The sequence below is a fragment of the Macrotis lagotis genome, chromosome 2 (assembly GCF_037893015.1).
Source record: "Macrotis lagotis isolate mMagLag1 chromosome 2, bilby.v1.9.chrom.fasta, whole genome shotgun sequence".
Classification (NCBI taxonomy): Eukaryota; Metazoa; Chordata; class Mammalia; order Peramelemorphia; family Peramelidae; genus Macrotis; species Macrotis lagotis.
In genome coordinates, this window is record NC_133659.1 from 335,186,306 (window position 1) to 335,206,744 (window position 20,439).

Below are 20,439 nucleotides of genomic sequence, written 5' to 3' on the forward strand. Positions count from 1 at the left end.
TATTTTGAATTCCCATCTTTTTAATCTTCTGCATTGGAGTAAATGCGAAACTTTTCTAATTACCATTTTTAATTTGCATCTTAATTGCCTGTCAGAGTGTGAAAAGACATGGTGGTTAAGGGAAGAACATTTTTCCTAGCTCCAATGCCATGATGTGAGCCAGCAGGAAAAACACCCAACGCAGAGACGGCTTCGTCATCTAGAACTCTCTTTCCTGGCTGCCCCCCGAGAACAAATCACTTTGCCATCCGCGGCAAACATATTTTAACATTTCCCTTATTTGAAAGCACTGTCTCCTGAAAAAGCCAGCTCCCTCCTGGCTGCCAGAGCAACATGGAGGACCCAGGGACAATGTCTAAGTCTTGTGTGGGCAGAGTGAATGCCAGGGCACCCGTGGACTCTGACTCAGTTTCTCACCTGAGTCATCTGCCTGGAGTCCTGCTCTGGTGGGAAATGATGGGAACCCCAAACTAGCAGACCAAGTGACTGAGGCAAGAATAGCGACTCTCCTGTAGCGTCTGATGTACATGGATCATCATCTCCAACAAGACTTTTCAAGTTGCAGAGAGGCAAATTTCAGCTCAACACAAGGGGAAAAAACATCACTCTCAGGCAACGCTAATTCTCCAAAGTAGAGATTTCCTACCACGGCAAAGCTCCCTAGCTCTCCAGTAGGGCCATGGGCATGCCCCTCACTCATTTAACTCCAATGACTCCCTATTACCTTCCGGACCGAGTTGGCATTTAAAGCTCCTTGTGACCCAGACTCATCCTGCTCCCCAGTCTATGCCACACGTCTCTCCTTCAGTCCGGGCACGTTGACTTTCTTGGAGTTCTTCACACAGAATCTTCACCCCCACTCCCATTTCTACAGGACTCCTTTTGGCACTGCCACATTCCTCTTAAAGCTTACCCTCCATCCTCTTTGGATATATCTTTCTTTTTTTTTGCAAGACAATGGGGTTAAGTGACTTGCCCGAGGCCACACAGCTAGGTCATTATTAAGTGTCTGAGGCTACATTTGAACTCAGATCCTCCTGACTCCAAGGCCGGTGTTCTATCCACTGTGCCACCTAGCTGCTCTCTCTTTGGATATATCTTGCATCTGCGAGGACTTCTGATTGGTGACAGCTGGACTAGATGAGCTCCTAGCACCAGCCTAACTCAGAGGGTCTGTAATTCTGGACACTTCAGAGAGAAGGAAGGGAGACGAGGACCCTTTTTTGAACCTAAGTTCTGCCACATACAGATGAGATGGGTGGCCTTGAGTAGGTCATTACTCCCCAAGGAGTCTGTTTCCTCATCTGTAAAAGGGGGACAATCATATTTCTACTATTGATTTCACAGGAGAGTTTGAGACCAAGACGAGAGATGTGAAAGACTTTCATAGACCAGAAAGGGAGCATATCTCAGTTCTGACATCCCCTAAGGTCCCTCCTAGCTCTGACATTCCCCGTTCTAAGGCCCCTTCTTGTCCCAAACTTCCATGTGCTAAGGTCCCTTCCAGACCTGCTGTCTCCTGTTCTAAGGCCCTCTGCCATTTCCTGTTCTACGCCTCTCCCAGCCTTCTGTGTTCTAAGCGCCCTCCCAGCTTGGACATTCCTTGCTATAAGACCCTTCCAGCTCTCCCATTCTACTGATTTTAAGTTCTTCTTATAACCCTAGAGTCCTCCATGGAAAAACTCCGCACCCCTGGGCCCATCTACCTTCTGCCCTCGGCCATGGGACAATGCAGCTTTAGGGTGGTGTTGGGTGTGGGGGGAGGTGGACATAATTCTGTGGCTGCATCAGGTCACTCCGTCTTCTGGTCCTTTTCTGCCTTCCCTGTTACCCAACCAGCCTCAGATTAGTCCCGACCCAATTACTGGGCCCTAGCTGAGCCTTTCCATTGCCTCTGGGGTGCAGCCTGCCACCGGAGACCTTTCACAAGGGCTCTCTGCTGTCTGCTCTCGGCCCTCTGTGGGCATCATTCCCCTTCAGGCACTCCATGTTCCTCCAAGCTGGGCAGCTGGGCATTCCTGACCTTGCTGTTCCATCTCTCACCTCAGTGGCTTTGCACAGGGCCCGGCCCATTCCTGACATGCCCTCCCTCCGTCCCTTCAGAATCCTTGACTTTGTCCGAGGCTCAGCTCAAGGGCTCCCACCTTCAAGAAGCCCCTCTATCGCCTCCAGGTAATATTGGGGCATCCCTCTCCTAAAATCCTCAGGCCCATGAGAACAAAAGCTTCCCGAGGGCTCGCGGTGTTTTCATCCTCCCCACTTAGTTGGGGCCTGGCACTTTGTAATCCTGCAGATTAGTTTGTGAATATTCTCCTTCCTCCCCATGTGCTTAAGCCTCAGCCCTGGTTCTCTGCCCTGGGCCTCTGAGGATCCAGGCCTGGCTCCTGGCCTGTCCTCAGAGCTCTCTCCAGACAACTTAGACCTAGCTCTGGGGCTGTCTTTTTTTTAATGATTAAATGAATTTATTTAATATTTATTCTTATTTTGGGGCTGAGTCTTTGCTCCTCTTGCCAGACTTCCTGGAGTGATGTCTGCCAGCTTACTCCAAGATCTGTTTCTGCTTCCCTGCCCAGATGCCCACCTGTGGCTGACCACTGAGCTCTTCTCCCTCCCACCCACCCTTAAAGGCTTCCTCGAGTTCCGTACTGGGGCCCTACCTTGCATTGCCCTGCTCTGCCCTATTGGGCCTTCCAGGTCCTCACTCTCCATTCATGGCCACCCCATATCCAACCTGGGCTGCCACCCATGGAGCACCTTCCCTCACTCCAGCGCTCTGGAGATCCAGGGTCTCTGCCGTTCACCACCAGAGAAAGTAGCCAGTCCCTCCTTCCCCCCTCACAAACCCTCCTGAGTCAGGTGCCCCTGAGGAGGGGCATGACAAGGGGCCAGCGCCGGCTTTCTGGGATTTCAGAGATTTTCACATTTTATGTTCCATCCTCGAGAACAGCAGAACTTGGCTGGGAAAGCCAACGCCAAGCCAGCCTTCGCTCAGCCGCCCTCCGCAATCTTCCCTGGCAGCTGGCGCGGGCTGATGGCATTGCACAGACATGGAGGGGCTTCAGCAAGAAAGAGAAAAGAAGGCAAGGGAAGAAGCCAAGAAGACAGAGGGAGGGAGGGCCGGAGAGGGAGGGACAGAGAGAAGAAAAACGGACACGGCAGAGATAAAGAGGGGGAAGGAAGGAAGGCAGAGAGGAGAGAAGAGAGGAAGGAAGGAGGGAAGCACAGCTGGGAGGGTAATTTTACTTGTATTTCAGAGCCAAGCTGAATGTCACAGAAGCAATTTGGGGTGGGCAGAGACACTGTCTATGGGGACTGTCTGCTCCCTGGTTTGATTTGATTTTTAAAAATATGAGAGAGAGACAGAGACAGAGAGAGACAGAGACAGACAGACACACAGAGGAGAGACAGAGACAGAGACTGAGAGAGAGAGAGAGAGAGAGAGATAGGAATGAAGAGAGGAGAAGAAAGGAGAAGGGAGGGAGGGGACAGAGAATGGGGGAAGAAGGGCCGGCCGGCTGGAAGGAAGGAAGGAAGGAAGGAACCAGAGATATCAATCTGGCGAATGGACGCGGGCCTCAGGGAGCACGGCTGCGGTCACTGAGCACCCGAGGGCCCCATGGGAGAGACATCAGCCCAGTCCTCCGACCTAGGGGCTGCACCGGGCCCCGTGGCAGCGGCCCAGGGCCGTGGCCTGGCTCAGGCTCAGGGTGAGGGCGGGCACCGGGCATTGGCAGGCGCCGCACGAGGCCAGGCCAGCTCGGGGCCCGTTCGGGAGCGGCTTTAGGACAAGTGGCCGGCGGAGGCTGGCCTGGAAGGGCGGCGCGGGGGGCTACAGGGGCCGGGGAGACGGGAGGGAAGGCGGGCGGGCCTGGGGTCCGGACTCCCAGAAACAGAGCGGGGAGGGCGGCTGCAGCCCGGGCGCCGCCTGCGCTGTGAGGGTGGCATTTGTGTACCGGCTTGGCGAGAACCCCGGCCGGCCGGCCCGGCCCTGAGCCGCGGCTCCCTCGGGCGCTTGTCCAGCCGCCTCCGCTAAGGCGGCAGCTGGGCCCGTAGCGGTTTCCACGTACAAATACACAGCGTTTTGCACATCCCTTAGGAAACAGGTTCCGTAAGGAGAGTCTGACTGACACCCTGGGGGAGGCGAGGGTGGGCGAAGTGCCTCTGGGCCGCCCTTACCTGGCCTAAGAGGCGGCGCACCGAAGCACTGCGGGGCACCTGAGTCTCCCTTTCTGGCTTCTTTCCGTTTTAGCCCACTCAAGGCCTAGGGGCCCTCGGCCGGACCCTTGTCCGGAGCCAGGTGAAGCCGCACTCTCAGCGAAGCCTCGGCACTTCATGAAGCCTCCAATGACACCTGAAAACCGGTGCATCACTAGGGCAGCAGCGCGGGCCGAGGCCGGGCCCAAGGAAGGAAGCCGCTGCCCTTGTCAGGAGCCTGGGCCGAAGCGAGGAGTCCTGGCGGATTCCAGGCCCTGAACTGGGCTATAACATGAGCCCAAGGCTCCCCCAGCAGAGACCTTCAGTTCTGCCTCTGGAGAAGAACCTGCTCTGGGTCAAGTGGCAGTTGTCTGTCAGCCTGACCGGCCACGTCATAGAATGTGAGCATGAGAACAGGCACGCCAGGGCTGGGAGGGCCTTAGAACAGGGGATGCCAGGGCTGGGAGGGCCTTAGAACAGGCACGCCAGGGCTGGGAGGGCCTTAGAACAGGGGTGTCAGGGCTGGGAGGGCCTTAGAACAGGGGATGCCAGGGCTGGGAGGGCCTTAGAACAGGGGATGTCAGGGCTGGGACAGCCTTAGAACAAAGAATTCTGAGCTCAGAGGCATCTTGGAACATGGAATGTTAAAGGCAGAGGGGCCATACAGTAGAGGATACATACTAGGGCAGTATCTTAGAACGTCAAATATTAAAGCACAAAAACATTGGAACATGGAACATCAGATAGGGAACATTTCTTAGCATGTAGATTGTTAGAACATTTCATTTGAAAGTGGGAAAGGGTCTCAGCTTCCTCCAACCTTCTCATCTGTCAGAGAGGGGAAACCGAGACCCAGTGGGGAAGCAAGTTGTTCATGGGAAGTCAAAAAGCCACCAGGGTCCCCTGGTCTCCAGATTCCTGGCCATGCCCTCCAGCCAGTGAGATCCAGGAATGGTTTTGAATGGTGAAAAGGAAATGGAACTGAGGAAGCTTGTCCTGTCCCAGGGCAGTGTGCTGAGGCAGGAGCCGTGTCAGCGAGACCTCTGGGATGGGCCGCTGTGGCAGTGCATGTGGGTTTGAGCCTCTCCCATTGCCCGTGCACACTTCCAGACTCGGCTTCCAAGCTGTCTGTTTCTGTAAGCAGACTCACAGTATGGACGCCCACATGGCAAATTTCCCCAAATAAAACTGTTTTCACCCTGACTTGGAGAAGCTTGGGCCCGGCCAGGGGAGCAGCCCTTCCCGTGGCCTGGAGGGACTGAAGAGGGGCCCTGGGCCCGGGCACAGGTCTCCTGGGGGGACCTGATTGGGTCATTCCCGTGCCCATGGCTCAGCCCAGATGGCATGGTAGTGGCCCCTTGGGGGAAGGCTCCTCGCTCAGTGTTTGAACACTCTTCGGGGATGGCACAGGCTTGCTCTAATATTTTCATAACAGACATAGATTACAGCTTTGCAGAAAAATGGCCCCAGCTCTGAGGGGAAGAAAAGAAAGGCTCCCATGGGGTCAGCTCCTCGCAGAGCGCCTCTAGCCCTCCACTGCAGGACCAGGGCAGTCAGACCTGGGAAGGGCAGGGGACTTCTGGATAAGGAAGAACAGTCCCAGAGAGAGGGATGCACCCAAGGTCCTGCAGGCCTTAAGGGGATCCCTGGGCCCAGGACTGAGGAGCCCAGACTGGCCATCAGGCCTCCCTCTAAGGAGAAGGTAGGAAGGGCAGTGGGTGAGGGGGAATGACAGGTCTAGAGATTCAGAGCTGGACTCATTGAGCCCCCCCCCCCCCCACAGTCATCTCAGATCTCATGACTCGCTCAGAGTCCTGCGGTCAGGGGCTGAGGCAGGATTGGAACTCAAGTCCTTCTGATTCCTCTTGCTTAGTGCTTGGCCTACCACAGCAGTGGAACCTTCTCAGGACACCCCCTGCCCTTGGACCTCTCTCCCGTCCCACCCTTTCCCACTTTTCAGTGCATTGATCCTGTAATGTCACCGACTAGTCGCCCCTCCCTGAGGTGGAGGCCCACCTTGACTAGCTATGCTCTGCCAGGGTGCTGGCCATAGAGCCACCAAGGATGGGCCGCCCATCAGCGGTCAGCGACATCCTGGTCTAATATCCTCCGGCTGGTGCCCAAGGAGTCCCTGCAACTGTGTGGATAGAGGCCCAATGATTGTTTAAAAACAAGGCACGGAAACGTTGGCGGCGTCATGAGGCGGTGTCCTTTAACAGGTTAAATAGAACATACACGCAGACAAATGGGCCCCAGCCCCTCAGTTCTGCAGCTGCCTCCAGGCCGGACCCAGGGGTGCCGGGCTCCCTCAGGGCCCGAGTCCCTTCCCCTGGGTGGGTGATGCGGGAGGAAGAGAGATGAGGGGGGCAGCACGGGCCCCTGGGGAGCCAGTGGGGGTGGGGGAGGTGACCCGGGGCCCGGAGCAATCAGGAGTTTCGGGGGGTGGGCAGGTCGATGACTATGGGGGGGTTAACAGGCTGGTAGTTGACGGTGCAGACTGAGGCGTTCACATAGGTGGTCGTCCCGTCTGCCATGACTCCATATCCTAGGACAGAAAGAAGCGGGCACCGTTAGACGCTCCTAGGGGAAGAGGCGACATCGGATTCTGGCCGGTGCCTACTATGGGGCTGCACAAGGCCGGGTGTGGGGCACCAGAAATACTCCCCAAGGTTCAAATCCTGCCTCTGACACACCCTGGCTGTGTGACCTGGGCGAGGCAATGAACCCTGGTCTGCCTCAGTTTCCTCCTCTGTAAAATGGCAATAACAACAAGACCTGATATCCTGAGGATTGAATGAGACACCGCGTGGGACTCATGCTGCGTCTCCTCACACCCTCCCAGACATCCAGTGGGGGCTGTGAGGGACCGTGAGCACAGGTTAGACAACCCCTGGACACTGTCTTGTCCAACTCAAGGCCCAGAGAGGGCAAGGCCCTTGGTCCAGGCCACCCAGCTAGTAGTGACCGACCATAACTCACATTAACTATGAGGCAGGTAGGGCGTGGACGATTATTGCCACTTTCAGAGGTCCAAAGAGGAGTGAAGTGACCAAGGCCCCACAAGAAGTCAGAGGCAGAGTTGCCCGGCCTCGGGGGTCATTCTCCAAGCCCAGGGTTCCCCTCGCCGGCCCGGGATTCCGCGCTCACTGACCTTCGTGAATGTGTCCAAAGACATGGAGCCGGGGCTGGATCCGCCTCTGCACTGTGTTCAGCAGCTCCACACAGCCCACCCTCTGCATCTTCTTGGGGACCCAGTCTAGGAAACCTGGGAGAGCAAAGGGAAGCGTGTGAGACGCCAGAGTCAGGGTGGGCCCAGATACTCCTAGATGTGGACCCAGGGCCGGTCACTTCGCCTCTGCCTGCCTTGGTTTTTTTCCATTTGTCAAATGGGGGTAGTAAGAGAGACCACATCACAGCTGTGGCCACCTCAGCTTCCCCGCCAAGGGCCTGGAAGGTCACTTGGGAGCAAGGAGGAGTCACCTCTGTTCTCTCCAGCCTTGCTCTTGTGCAGCCCCGGCCCCTAGAACCTCCCTCCTCCTGCCCAGCTTGTGCCACTCAGTTCCCAAACAACCTTCTGTGACTCTTGACTGCAGAGGACAAAGTCACAACACCTTGGGCTGGCATCCAAAACCCACAATGCCCTTGCTCCACTTCCATCTTGTACCAGTGCCTGGCTTCTTTGCCACAGACCAGGGACCTTCTCTGAACCTTTGATCACCTCCCCAAAGTCCCAGAATCAGAGAGGGTAGACGTTTTAAGTCACAAAGGACTCGAGACAACTCTGGACCACCAGCTCAGGTCCAGAAGGGGCCTAGGAGGGACCAGAGGATTCTGGATCCAGGGAGGGAAGGGGACTCCAAAGCTATGCAGCCCAACTCCCTCATTTTCAGATGGGAAAACTGAAGTTAGATCTGGACCTCAGAGGTCCCTTCCTCAACGACCTTATTTAACACACAAGGAAACTGAGGTTAAAGGTGGACAGATCTGAGGGGTCACCCAGAGCAACTTCCTTCATTTGACAGGCCAGAGGTTCAGTAACTGGCTTAGGTAGAAGAAACATCAGAAGTAAGATTTGAATCTGGCCCTCTGGCTCTTTCCATGGTTCCCCATGGTTCTCCAAAGGGTCTGCCAGGACCCAACCTCAAGTCTACTGTTCTTTCCAACTAACTGTTCACCTGGAAGGGGTTATCAAGGCCAGCCTGCTGTTGGCCGTGCTCCAGGATGGACAGAGCATCAGATGCAGAGTCTCAGAGTGGGGTGGTTTCCTGGAAACCAGGTCTTTGGTACACAGTAGGCACTGAATTAATGCACACTGATCACTTGATTGACTGAAACATCCCAGCCCCAGGGAACGACAACATATGAAGGTAAGAGATCAACTGTGGAAGATGGGGAGCAGCAGGGAGTCCAGTTCTGGGATGTCCCAGCTGTGAAGGAGTCACTCGGGCTTATTTAGAGTTATAAGAGACTTTTGAGATCACCTGACTAGTCCTGGCACCTTATGGGTGAGCAGTGGTATGAGAGGCACAGAGAAGCAGACTGCCGAGGCCTTGAATGCCAGATTCAGGAGTTGGGGTTTTCCCCAGGGTGATAGGGAGTCATTGAAGCTTCTAGAGCTTGGGAGAGACGTGGTTAGGCCTGAAGCTCAGAAATGTTCCTCTGCCACCTCTGTGCCTGAAGGCAGGGAGACAAGTGAGCAGGGAAAAGTGATGGGGGGGCTGCAGAGGGGACTGTTGGCAGGAAGGGATGGAGAGGTAGACCCTGAGTGGGCAGCAGAGTCAGGGACAGGCCTTGTAGACTGATGATCTCTCTCCACTTGTCTCTCATTCTCTGCCTCTGTTTCCCCATCTGAGTCTGAGTCTCCATCTCTTCATCTGTCTCTGTCTTACTCTGATTCTCACTCTAATCTGCAGATGAGGGAAATGAGGCTCAGAGTGAGGTTCATTTTCATTTCAATTCAATTCAAACCAGGTCTCTTTGGCTTTTCATCCCCACTATGGGACCACTGAGTCCTAGGATGACCTAGGTAGCTGGGAAGAGGTCTCATTTTACAGGTGGGGAAGCCAAGCTCCCACGAAGCCCAAGGGCCAGGATGTGTTGGTCTCCTGATCCAATCCAGTCCTCCAGCCATTGGAGCCGCCAAAGCACCTTCCCCACCAGAGCCCGGTGAAGCTGCGATGGGTCCAAGATGGTGCTCCCAAGTGTCTGACAGACCATCCTGGGGAAAGGGTACTAGCCCCTACCATGTTGGTTTTATTTTTTTAGTTTTTGCAAGGCAGTGGGGTTAAGTGGCTTGCCCAAGGTCACACAGCTAGGGAATTAGTAAGTGTCTGAGGCCGGATTTGAACTCAGGTCCTCCTGACTCCAGGACTGGTACTCTATCCACTGCGCCACTTAGCCACCCCACCCCTACCATGTTTTGCCTGACCCCCTGAGAACCAGCCAGAAGCAATAGGGAAAGTTCCCAAAGAGGGCACTTTGGGATCCGGGAAAGGAAAGGCCTCCAGATAATTCAACCTCTCCAAGGGTAGGGGTTAGCTCTCCCTGGAAGCTTTTCCTTAGAGGCGAGGATGGCCTCTTCTCAGATTCAGGTCGAGTCTCTGCCTCCAGGCCCCTGGAGTCCAGGACCCTTCTTGGGGTCCAGACCATGCCATTCTCTGGAGGAAGAAGCTGGGGTTTGGGCAGGGACAGGAGTCTTGAGGAGGGCCATATGAGTGAGGACGGGGGCAGACTCAAGACTCCCGGCTGGCTCTGCTGGCTCCTTTTCATGACGGTTACCATGGGCATCCTTCCCAGCAGGGCGCTGCTACATGGGAAGTGCTCTGAGAATGTCACCTGGCCTTCTTATCTCTCTGCTCCAGTTGGTTTAATGACAAACGATGGGAGAGGGTGAGTCAGGAATCCACTTGAAAGGCCAACTTCTCCCATTCCTGGGCAGCATCTGTTCCCCCAAAGGTTGCCCACTGGAGAAGAGAAATACTCCCAGGCTTTACCCAGCTCCCTCTGTAGAAGGGGTTGGGGAGACAGAGGAACACCCTGAGGCCTTTCAGCCAATCCACGGATTGACAGATGTGGAAACTGAGGCCTGGGGACAGTCAGTGACCTGGCAAAGCCGCACATGATTCTAGATGTAGACCCGAAAAGGACCTTAGAAGTCCCTCTGGTACACTCCCCTCGTGTTACAGATGAAAGAAGCCGAGGCAAATCACCTTGGTTGGTTGATTGGTCTGTCTGAAAAAAGCCCAAGCATTCATTCAATATGGTTTCACTAGGTGGTGCAGTGAAGAGAGTGCTGGGCCTGGGGCCAGAAAGATCTGAGTTCAAATTTGACCTCAGACACTCACTAGCTGAATGACCCTGGGCGAGTCATCTCAATCCCTTTGCCCCAGTTCCCCATCTGCACAATGGGGATGCACTGGAGAAGAAGGAAATGGCAAAAGGAAATAGCCCTGCAGGACCTTTGCCAAGCAAACCTCCTGGCCCAGTGCATGGGGTCCCAAGGGTCAGACGCTGATGAGTGAACACCAACAGGCCAGCTCTGCTATGCCAGGGAAGGCAAGACCAGCCCCTGCCCTCCAGGAGCTCACAGTCTAATGGGGAGGGGGAGGTGACATGTCATTAACCAGGATGGGGAGAAGATCTTTTCAGAGGGAGGGTCTCCAGCAGCCGGGAAGCCCAGACCAGCCTTTTGTGAATGGAGAGATTGGAGCTGAGTCTTGGAGGAGGCCAGGATGGGAAGGGGAGGTCCGGGCAGGGGGCACAGCCAGAGCAAAAAGACTGAGGTGGACCAGGAGTGTTTGAGGAAGATTGACCCATCCTAGAGGACCCAGAGGGGACTGGAAAAGCTGGAAGGTACAGTGCAGAAGGGATCATGACAACGCTCCTACGCCCAAATGAATGCCCTTTGTTTAGCATAGCAAAGGAAAAAAGCAGGAAAGGGCCAAGTTATCCTGAGCTTTCACTGCCAAGGAGAGGATGTTACAGCCGATCCTGAGGGAACCAGGGAGCCAAGGGGGCTCTTTGAGGAGGTGGATGACATGGATGGACCCATCAATACTTTAGGGAAAAAATCACTTTGGCATCCAGAATGGAGGGTGGATTGAAATGGGGAGAGGTCCTCTGAGCCCCTAATAAAACTAAAACAGGTGTCAATCCACCTCAGTGGTGGGATTCTCCTCACTGGGAGGTCATTCTACTAAAGAAAGCCTGGGCATAGTCCTAGACCAAGTGCTTGGGGGTTCATCAGCACTCCACTCGGGGGTTTTTCCCTCCTGAAGAAGGATAAGCACTCTTAGCACCTTCTATACGTTGGTGCTCTGGACATGGCTCCAGTCCTCTCACCTTGGTTACATCTCTGATATATGATTTATTTTTTTATTTTTTTGGTTTTTGCAAGGCAACGGGGTTAAGTGACTTGTTCAAGGTCACAGAGCTAAGTATATAGGCCAAATCTGAATTCAGGTCTTCCTGATTCCTATACATTGAACCACCTAGCTGCCCCACTGATATGTGATTAACCTTGGACTAATCACGTAACTTGTCTGAATCTTCATCTCCTTGTCAGAAAATGGGGATAAGAAAGGGTTTTGCCCTTTCCTTCAGAAGGACAGTGGAACAAGATGGCTCTGAAAGGTTTCCAGCAAGAAGAACTGAGAGGAAAAGACTTAACCAACTTAACTGGCCAGGCCTTAACATGCTGGAAAATTCAACTAACCAAAATACTCTCTGTTCCTCATAGATTGTGAATATGCCAACAGCCAGAGCAGGGTCTTTGGATCTCCTACCAGGCTGAATATTCAATTCCCCTGAAATACAGCAGGAAAGAGACTCTGGATCACAGAATTCTAGAATGCAAGACCCAGGAAGACCTCTAGAACAGGGGAGGTCAGGGCTGGGAGGGTTCATGGGGCAGAGCCGTGAGCGACGGGAGAATCAGAATCCATTCATTTCACAGAGCTTGCAAAGCTGAAGTGCTTCATCCAAGCTCACACCAGCACTAAGTCAAGATTCAAACTCAGGTCCCAGCTCTCTAAGCGTGTCCCTTCCTTCAGCCCCCAGGAGCGGTCCTTCCTCATAGATCTCCAAGTCAACACTGATGACCACGGGTGGTGTTTGGTAACTTAGAGATTCTCGTCCAGGGGCGACTCAGGCCCCATGACCACTGTGGTTGCCTCCAGGTTTCACCATTGGGCTGTGCAGCCCTGGCGACCACCAAGAGGAGCCGCCTTCTCTTCAGACACCTTCCAGAGTCCCAGTCCAGCTCCTTCATAGAAGGAAGCCTTATTTATGTGGCACACGTCTCGGTCGCCATGCTTTATCAGCCTCCTGGAGCCTGCCCATATGTTGGTTACCCAGCCTAAGAATAACTGATAGCATTAGGTGCTGTTTGGGGAGGGGAAGAGAGAGGGGAGAGGCTGCAGCTTGGGGGAGGGGAGGGGTCTGCTGGTCACAGCCAATGGAGCTAGGGGTGGCAGGGGGAGACAGGAATGGGGTAGGGGGCACCAACCAGTCCTCCTGATCTGGCAGTGGTGACAACCTGGATGTGAATCCCAGCTGAGCCACTGACCAACTCTGGGACTTTAGGCAAGACCTTTCCCTACCCCAGGTCTCAGTCTCCCCCTCTGGATCAAAAATGTTCAAACTTTTTTTGATCACATTTCCCATCAGAAAAGAATATTTGTGACTCTAAGTCTGTGCATTTTTACTTATTTATGAATTGTCTGTGTGTGAGGTAATTATTCATAGCATAAAACAAACATAAAGATAAGAGTAAGATCAAATTCAGATTTGAACAGAGGCAATAGGGATCCCCTGCCGTTATTGAGGAGGGGAGTGATGTGGTCAAAACTGGACGGTGAGGGAGCAGCTGGAAGCAGACTCATCAGGAGGCCATCCTCATGTGAGAGGTGGGGGCCGCCTGGATGGCTCCACTGTCTGGAAGGAAACAGACCACCTCAACCCGTGGACCTCAGTCTGGTCCAGGGAGGGCTGGGGTCAGGAGAGGGTCCAGGCTCCCTCCTTCTGGTCACTGGCCCCAAGGACAAAGGCCTCTCTCCCTTGGAGGTACCTGCCAGGAGGTGAGCTGGGGGGCAGGGGCAGGAGCTGGCATCCATGTGGGTGCCTGGAGGGAGGGCAGGTGTGGAGATGGGAGGGGTATGGGGAGCTAAGGGTAGGTGCAGGTCGGGGGCAGACCAGAGGGACAAGTCAGTGAGGGGAAGGAGAATGGCACAATCCAGAATGTCAGAGCTGGAGAGGCTCTAGGAGATCCTCAGTTCAGGTCCTTCATTTCCGGGCAAAGAAACCAAACCCAGAGAGGGTGAGGAACTTGTCCAGGGTCACACAGAGAACCTGGACCCTCTAGCTAGAACTGACTTGGAGGCTCCTGAGTGGGAATCGGGCCCTGCCCTGTAGCTTCCTTCATAGGAAAGAGGAGGTGGGATGTTCAGGGAAGAGGGAGGGCCTCAGGAAGAAGGGGGCAGATTTTCATGGAGAGGGCAGCAAAGAAATCTAGTGTATCACCTTTTGATTTAAAAAAAATCAAACAAACATAGGCAAGGTCAGAGGAAATTCCCCTAAGAGGCCAGGGTCCCCTCTCTGTGAGATCTAAACTCACGACCTCCATCCAAGATGGGTTCAAAACACACTTAAGCCTGTTGAGTCAATGCTTCTAGGAGAGGGGTCCAACATAGGCAGGTGGGGTGTGTTCAGGTGGTCCATTCTTAATGTTCTGTGTCCTAAGCCACTTCCCGGCCTGGCATTGCCGCTGTTCTTGCATTGTGGGTTCTGAGCCACTTTCCAGGATCTGCCATTCCATAGTCTAATCCCTCCCACCCCCAGACATTCCACTATCTAAGCAAGCCCCTCTCTCAGCCCCAGTATTCTCTGATTTGGCAAGGCTTCCTTCACTTCCCCAGCCTAGGCCACCCTCCCTCTCTCCTGTCCCCCTCAGATAATCCTGGGGTGCCCTTTATGGTTTTGGGGGGAACCTTACCCAGGGGCGGTCCGTGTGTTATAAGAATGTCTATTCCTTCTGGGATCAGATTCCATTTCTCTAAAAGAGCTTGGCCTCGAGGAAGATTGAAGCCCCAGCCGTAGAACCAGGGTTGCCTGCCAAGAGAGGAGGAAAGGTTAGTGCCCGGCTGCGGAACGGGGCGGGGGGGGATCCACTGAAAAACAGCCCAGCACCCAGGTCTCAGGACATGATCGGAGTTTGGAAGCGCACGGGGGTGTTCCCCAGGTGCTACAGACTTGTGAGGGGACTCAAGGAAGCACGCCTGCCCATGGTATAACACACACAGGTGTGCCACGCATCACAGGGGAAAACCTCTAAGTAGCACAGGAACACACAGAATCACTTAGCATATGAAAGGGGAGGAGAGAGAAGATTTTATTCGTGTGTATGTGTGTGTGCATAGACAGTATATTATACACCAGATACAAGCACACACACATTTGTGGATATAAACATAGCCAGTGGAGTACATATAAATGTCAAAATCCAAATCTTTTTCTCTTGTCCTCTGTCTCTCTTTCTTCCTCCTTCTCTCTCTCTCTCTTTTCCTTGCTCTCTCTCTCTCTCTGTCTGTCTCTCTGTCTCTCTTCTCTCTCTCTCTCTGTCTCTGTCTCTCTCTCTCTGTCTCTCTGTCTCTCTCTCTCTGTGTCTGTCTGTCTGTCTCTCTGCCTTCCCTTCCCACCTCTCCCACATCCTTGCTGTGGGACCTTAGCCCTTGACCTTTCACTATTTCCAGCAGTTCTCTAGGTCTCGGGTGGGGAGGGGGGCTGTGCCAAATTATCGCAGACTATCTCAGTGATGTCTTGGGTCCAAGACAAAAAAGGACCCTGTGTCTGGAGTCAGAGTTGGCCAGGTCTTAGGTTCTGATCTCCTTTGCTCTCCTCAAGTCTTCCTAACAGTGATCGCTCCCTTCATCATCAGTCATTATTCTGCAGCTCCCAGCATACAGCCAGCAGTTCCATTTGCCCTGATAAACCCTCACGTCCCCCAGTGGCACAACCATTGAAATCACTGAAGCCGTTTGCACAGAACCTTCCCCTGAGCCCCCCGATATGCCTCCACACCAGCACCCAGCGAGATTCGGTTCAATTCATTCAATTCAATTCAATTCAATTCAACTCAACAGACACAGGTCTGTCATTGCTGACATTGGCTCCACATCACTGGGGGTTGTTTGTACAGATTTTGTGTTCACTCGTAAGGCCATTGCTGTGTCTCCCCATAAGAACGGAAGCGCTTTGAGGGCCAAGACTTGTCTTTGTAACCCCAGGGTCTAGTACACACAGCATACAGTAGGTGCTCATAAATGCTTGATGATTAAGTGTCACCTATAGTCTGGGCACTCAAATTAATCATCATCAGGCATGATGGTCCTTCTTGCCATTCCTAAACACTCTGTGAATATACAGGAACCTCGGATCCACTTGTCTCCTTTCTCTTTGCAGCCTCACAGGATCTCCAGGGCTTATCTCTAGGCTGAATGTCTCGGACACATAATGTTTTGAGGTCCCACTGCTATTGAGGAGAGAGGGAGAGAGCAAGAGAGAGAGAGAGACAGAGACAGACAGACAGACAGATAGACAGACAGACAGACAGAGACAGAGATAGAGATGGGAAGGGAAGGGGAAGGAAGGGGAAGAGAGTGGAAGGGAGGGGAGAGAAGAAGAGAGAAAAGGAGGAGAGGAGAGGGAAAAAGAGAGAAATAGGGAGAGAGAGGGTAGGAGAGGATAGAAGAGGGGAGAGAGGGAGAGGGAGAGGGGGGAGGGGAGAGAGAGAGAGAGAGAGAGAGAGAGAGGAATTGAGGGTAGGTATCAGTCACTGTAATGTAGGAAGCTATTTGCTGACCACTGGGTGTTTGACCAAGGCTTCCTGGACTAGGCTTGGAGGCAGCAAGGAGACATGGAGCATCAGTCTGTGTCTGTGGAGGGAGGGTGTGGGGGGAGGTAGAAGAAGGCCCCTGACTTGGAGTCACGCGACTTTGGTTCCATTTCTGGCTCAGTGCCAGAATTACATCCTATTGCATTGTATTCTATTATGCTATAATTACTACAATGATATCTAATGGCTGTGTGACTCCAGGCTCTCTCTGAGCCATCTGTAAAATGGGCATAATGATTCTCTCACCCTCAAAGCATGCTTACAAGAAGAGAACTGCGACCCCCAAGTGCTTAGTGAGTGGACACTGTTAGGATGATGGAAGGCTGGACTTGGAGTCTAAGGGACCTGGGAGGTCCAGTCCTCTTGGTGTGACCTCAGGTTCCTCATCTCTAGAATAAGAGCAGAACTCGGCCTCCAGAGTGGCTCCTTTCCACATCCATTCTTCCAAGTCTCCAGTCTTCCAAGGACCCGCCCCATCGCAAGCAGAAGGCAACTAGAAATGGTGGCTGATGTTCCTCTGGCTTGCTCCATGAGTGAGTTGCTTTTTGTCTGGTTCCTTGTGGGCTGCTCAAAAATTGCTCACTGGGGTCCTCATCACAGACATTGGGCTGTAATTGGAACTTAGCCATGCTCTCTTCAGGAATGTCTCCCCTGAGAGTCCTCAAGTCTGATTTACACACCCAACCTGGAGAGGACAATGACTTATCATCCCATTTGTTCCTCTCTACACCGGTCCTTCCAGGGGATGGGCTGTGAGATCATGGAAAGGAATGAAGAAGAGGAGGATGTTCTCTGGGATGTGGGAAGGGTCCTGGGACTCATCCTGTCCAGCCTGGCCCTGAATCAGGTCAGAATGCTAAGGTCCAGACAAGTCAGTGACTTGCCCAAGGCCTCATGGCTAGATCCTGGAGCCAGGGACCTTTCATCCACATTGTCATTCCAGCTGGGAGAAGTAGTGGAGGAGAAAAGGGTGACAGGAGGAAGGAGCCAGCAAGGGGTTCTGGGACTGTTCTTTCTTTAGCACCACTTTCCTGAACAAGGTCCCTGGGCTTGAGGTCTGGGAGGAAGGCTCTCCAGCCTGTGGCCATGGAAGCAGCCCAGGATGAGTCTGCCCAGTGAGATGTCTTTAGATAAGGAACGTTATCACGATGGCTAAGGGCTCAAAGTGAGGCAGACTGGGCAAGAAGTAGTCCAAGTCTAAAGATATCAAGTCTGAACACAGAGCTGCGTCCCAAGGTAGGTTGGGAGGATTGTTTCTTTTCTGGCTCTTGTTGGCATGGAGTTTAGCTAGCACCAGGAATTGATGCTTCTCTCTCTCAGGGTGGGACTGACCTGGCAAAGGGAGGAGACTGTGTCTCCCTGGTGGAATGATGGAGGTTCTGAAGGAAGATGAAAACTATTTAAGTCCATGAGCCTAGAGGAAAGAATACGTAGTGGGAACCATGACCTGAATCTGCAAATATAGGAAAGGTGGACATGGGCAAGAGGGAGGAGCAGCCCACTACGATGGGAAACATGCTGACTGGAGTCAGGAAGATTGAATGTCTGGCACTAACTGGCTGTCTAGCCCTGGGCAAGTCATTGGAGGCTCTCTAGGCCTCCATTTCCTTCATCTGTCAAATGGGCATATTAACAGCAGATTTACTTCTACAAGTTGTGAAAAGGCTCAAATGGAAGGTGTATATAAAGTGCATTAGAAAAATCATAACACCTCCAAAAATAGTATTATTATAATTATGGAGCCTTTGTTTTCTCAGCTGCAAAACGGGGACAGTTGTATTTCTGCTTTCTTCCTCGAAGGGTTGTGGTGAGGATGATAAAGGATGCCAAGGACTTGGCGAACCCTGGAAAGGTTAGCTTGGTTCTGGAGACCCAAGTACCCAGAGAGGGAGCTGTTCTGCAGAAGCAGACTTCAGCTCACTCCAAGGATGACCTTTCTAATGACGGCTGCTGGCCAAAGGTGGATCGGGCTCCTTCTAGGAGCAGGGAGTTCCTTGTCACTAGAAAACTTTGAGTAAACACTGGCTAACCCCTTGTGGGGGATTTGCACTTTGGGGAGAGGCTGGATAAGATGACCTCTGAGGACTCTTCCAACTCTGCCACTTTCTGATTCTATAAAAGGAGAAAAAACCAATCATTAATTCTTCTGACTATAGAGCTATGAAGGGAATCTGGAGTCCATAGGAAGGAGACCGACAGGAAACTACATTCTAGTAACCTTAAGGCTTCCCCTGAATTGTGGGTATGGTCTGTGGCAGGGGCTCTTGGGAGTCCATGCATTATAGGAGAGGAAGTCAGAAGAGGGCTCAGGGGTCTCAGGGGAACTGAGCCACCAAGTCACATAGGTTCGTAAAACTTATATGATGCCTCCGTGACAGTCCCAAGATAGCATTCTTGATCAGGTGGAGACTGGATTAGATCACCTTGAGGATTCCTCCCATTCCTATAGTTCTGCCTTCCTGGGATATGATAGTCCACGAGCTGGGAAGGATGTGAGCAGCTGGAGCAGAGGGATCATCCAAGGAGAACCTGGGCTGGAAGGCTAAGACCCTGGTCTCTCTGGGCCTCTGCTACTCCTTTTTCCCCCTCCCTGCCTAGGCTGTAGTCAGGAAAGCCTGGGGTAGCCAATAAAAGGTGATTTGAGCTGGAGGCTGTCCTCTCTCCTTGTCCCTGGCATGTGGAAATGGGTAACCAGTGCTTCCCGCTAACCCTCAGGGAGGGGAGAAGGCACCAAGCTACACTAGTGGAACCTTCTTAAAAGCAGGATTCATATTTCAGAAATCTAATCAAATATTTACAAGCCCGGAAAGGGCATAATCAGCCTGGAAATAAGTTATTTTTAAGATTCTCTGTGAAGACAGAGTGCAGGGAATTTTTCTTTCTCTTTTAAAGAGAAACTGAAAATATTTTAGACAATTTATTTAGTCCCAATGAACTGAGTAGATGGAGGAGGCTCCTGGTACCCAAATGAGTGAGAGTGTTGAAGAAAGCCTTGCCCTTGCCCTTGCCCTCACCTTTGTCCTTTCCCTTGCCCAGAAGGTGTGTAGGAATGGGGTTTTTCCTTGGAAAAGTGATTGAAATCAATAGCACCAGGGACCATAAACTGTCAGAGCTGGGAGGGACCTTAGTCCATGAATTGTCCGAGTTATAAAGAACCTTAGGACAGAGAATGTCATCATTGAGTCCAGCACATTCATTTCACAGATGAGTAAACTGAGGCCCAGAAAGTAGTGCTAGAAGAGACCTGGGAATCCATCTACTCTAACTCCATTTTATAGATAAGGAAACTAAGGTCTAAGGAGCTGAACTGATTTGCTGAAGGTCTCATGGATCTTAATTATCAGAGATGGGACTCCCCTGGCTTTCTCCTTCCAAGAAGACCACTTCCATTTACAAAAGCAGTAAGATCTGGCCTTTTGGGAGCCCTGACTCTAGATCCTCTTACTCCAACCAGATCATTCTTTTAAAAAGCAACACGCTCCCCTCTCCCCTCTGCTTTCCTGAGTTTCTGTCCCCCCTCCCCAGTTCCAATTTCCTACTCATCCAGCTTCCTGAAGGAGAGGAGAAGGCAGAGGAAGTCAGAGCCCGGAAGGGGCTGCAACCATACCCAGGGGTCAGACATCAATTCAAGGGCCGAGCATTCCACTGCCCCCGCCCATGTCCATCCACTCTTGCACAGTCCCAAAGCCTGGGGTCTTCTCAAGGAATGCTGGGATCCCTGAAAAACTTCAGTGTCAGGCTGGCTAGGTGGCATAGTGGATAAAGCATGGTCCTGGAGTCAGGAGTACCTGGGTTCAAATCCGGTCTCAGACACTTAATAATTACCTAGCCGTGTGGCCTTGGGCAAGCCACTTAACCCTATTGCCTTGCAAAAACCTAAAAACAAAACAAAACAAAACAAAAAAACTTCAGTCTCTGTGGTGGTGCCACTTGGGGCTTCAAACCAGGAAGCAGGGAATGGGGGAGAAAGAAAGAGAAAAGGAAGGAGAGGGTGAGAAGCTTTTTCTTCCTAGGGCTTAGCCCAGAAATCTAGCCATTTTGAAGTACGCAGGGGGATTTTAGCAATCCTCGACTCCCCTCCTGTGAAATTATCATTACAAAACAGCTATCAAAATTTCACATGGAAAGGGAAAAAAAAAAAGAAATTACTCTGGCAGCCCAAGCCCAAGCCTTCTTGAAAACAATCCCTGAGTTCTGATGTACATACTCCAGCAAGAAACATGGAAAACAGATGATCACTGGGTGAGTTTTCATAGACTACTGGCCCTAGGCACATCTACAAGAGCCCTGTAGAGTTTGAGGGGAAGGGACTGGATCACCCCTTCCTCACCTCTAGGGTCAGCCACCTCCATGCT

The 20,439-nt window shown here is 52.6% G+C and overlaps 1 protein-coding gene across 1 annotated transcript in view; it reads right to left on the reverse strand.

Moving 5' to 3' along the window:
- Positions 1-6,620: 6,620 nt before the first annotated feature.
- Positions 6,621-20,439, reverse strand: part of MPPED1 (metallophosphoesterase domain containing 1) — a 77,455-nt gene continuing 63,636 nt past the window's right edge. The window contains exons 4-6 of the mRNA XM_074220839.1: positions 14,186-14,301; positions 7,346-7,459; positions 6,621-6,739 (exon numbers count right to left, since the gene is read on the reverse strand). Coding sequence (XP_074076940.1) covers positions 6,621-6,739; positions 7,346-7,459; positions 14,186-14,301 — 349 coding nt within the window. The remainder of the gene's footprint in view (positions 6,740-7,345; positions 7,460-14,185; positions 14,302-20,439) is intronic.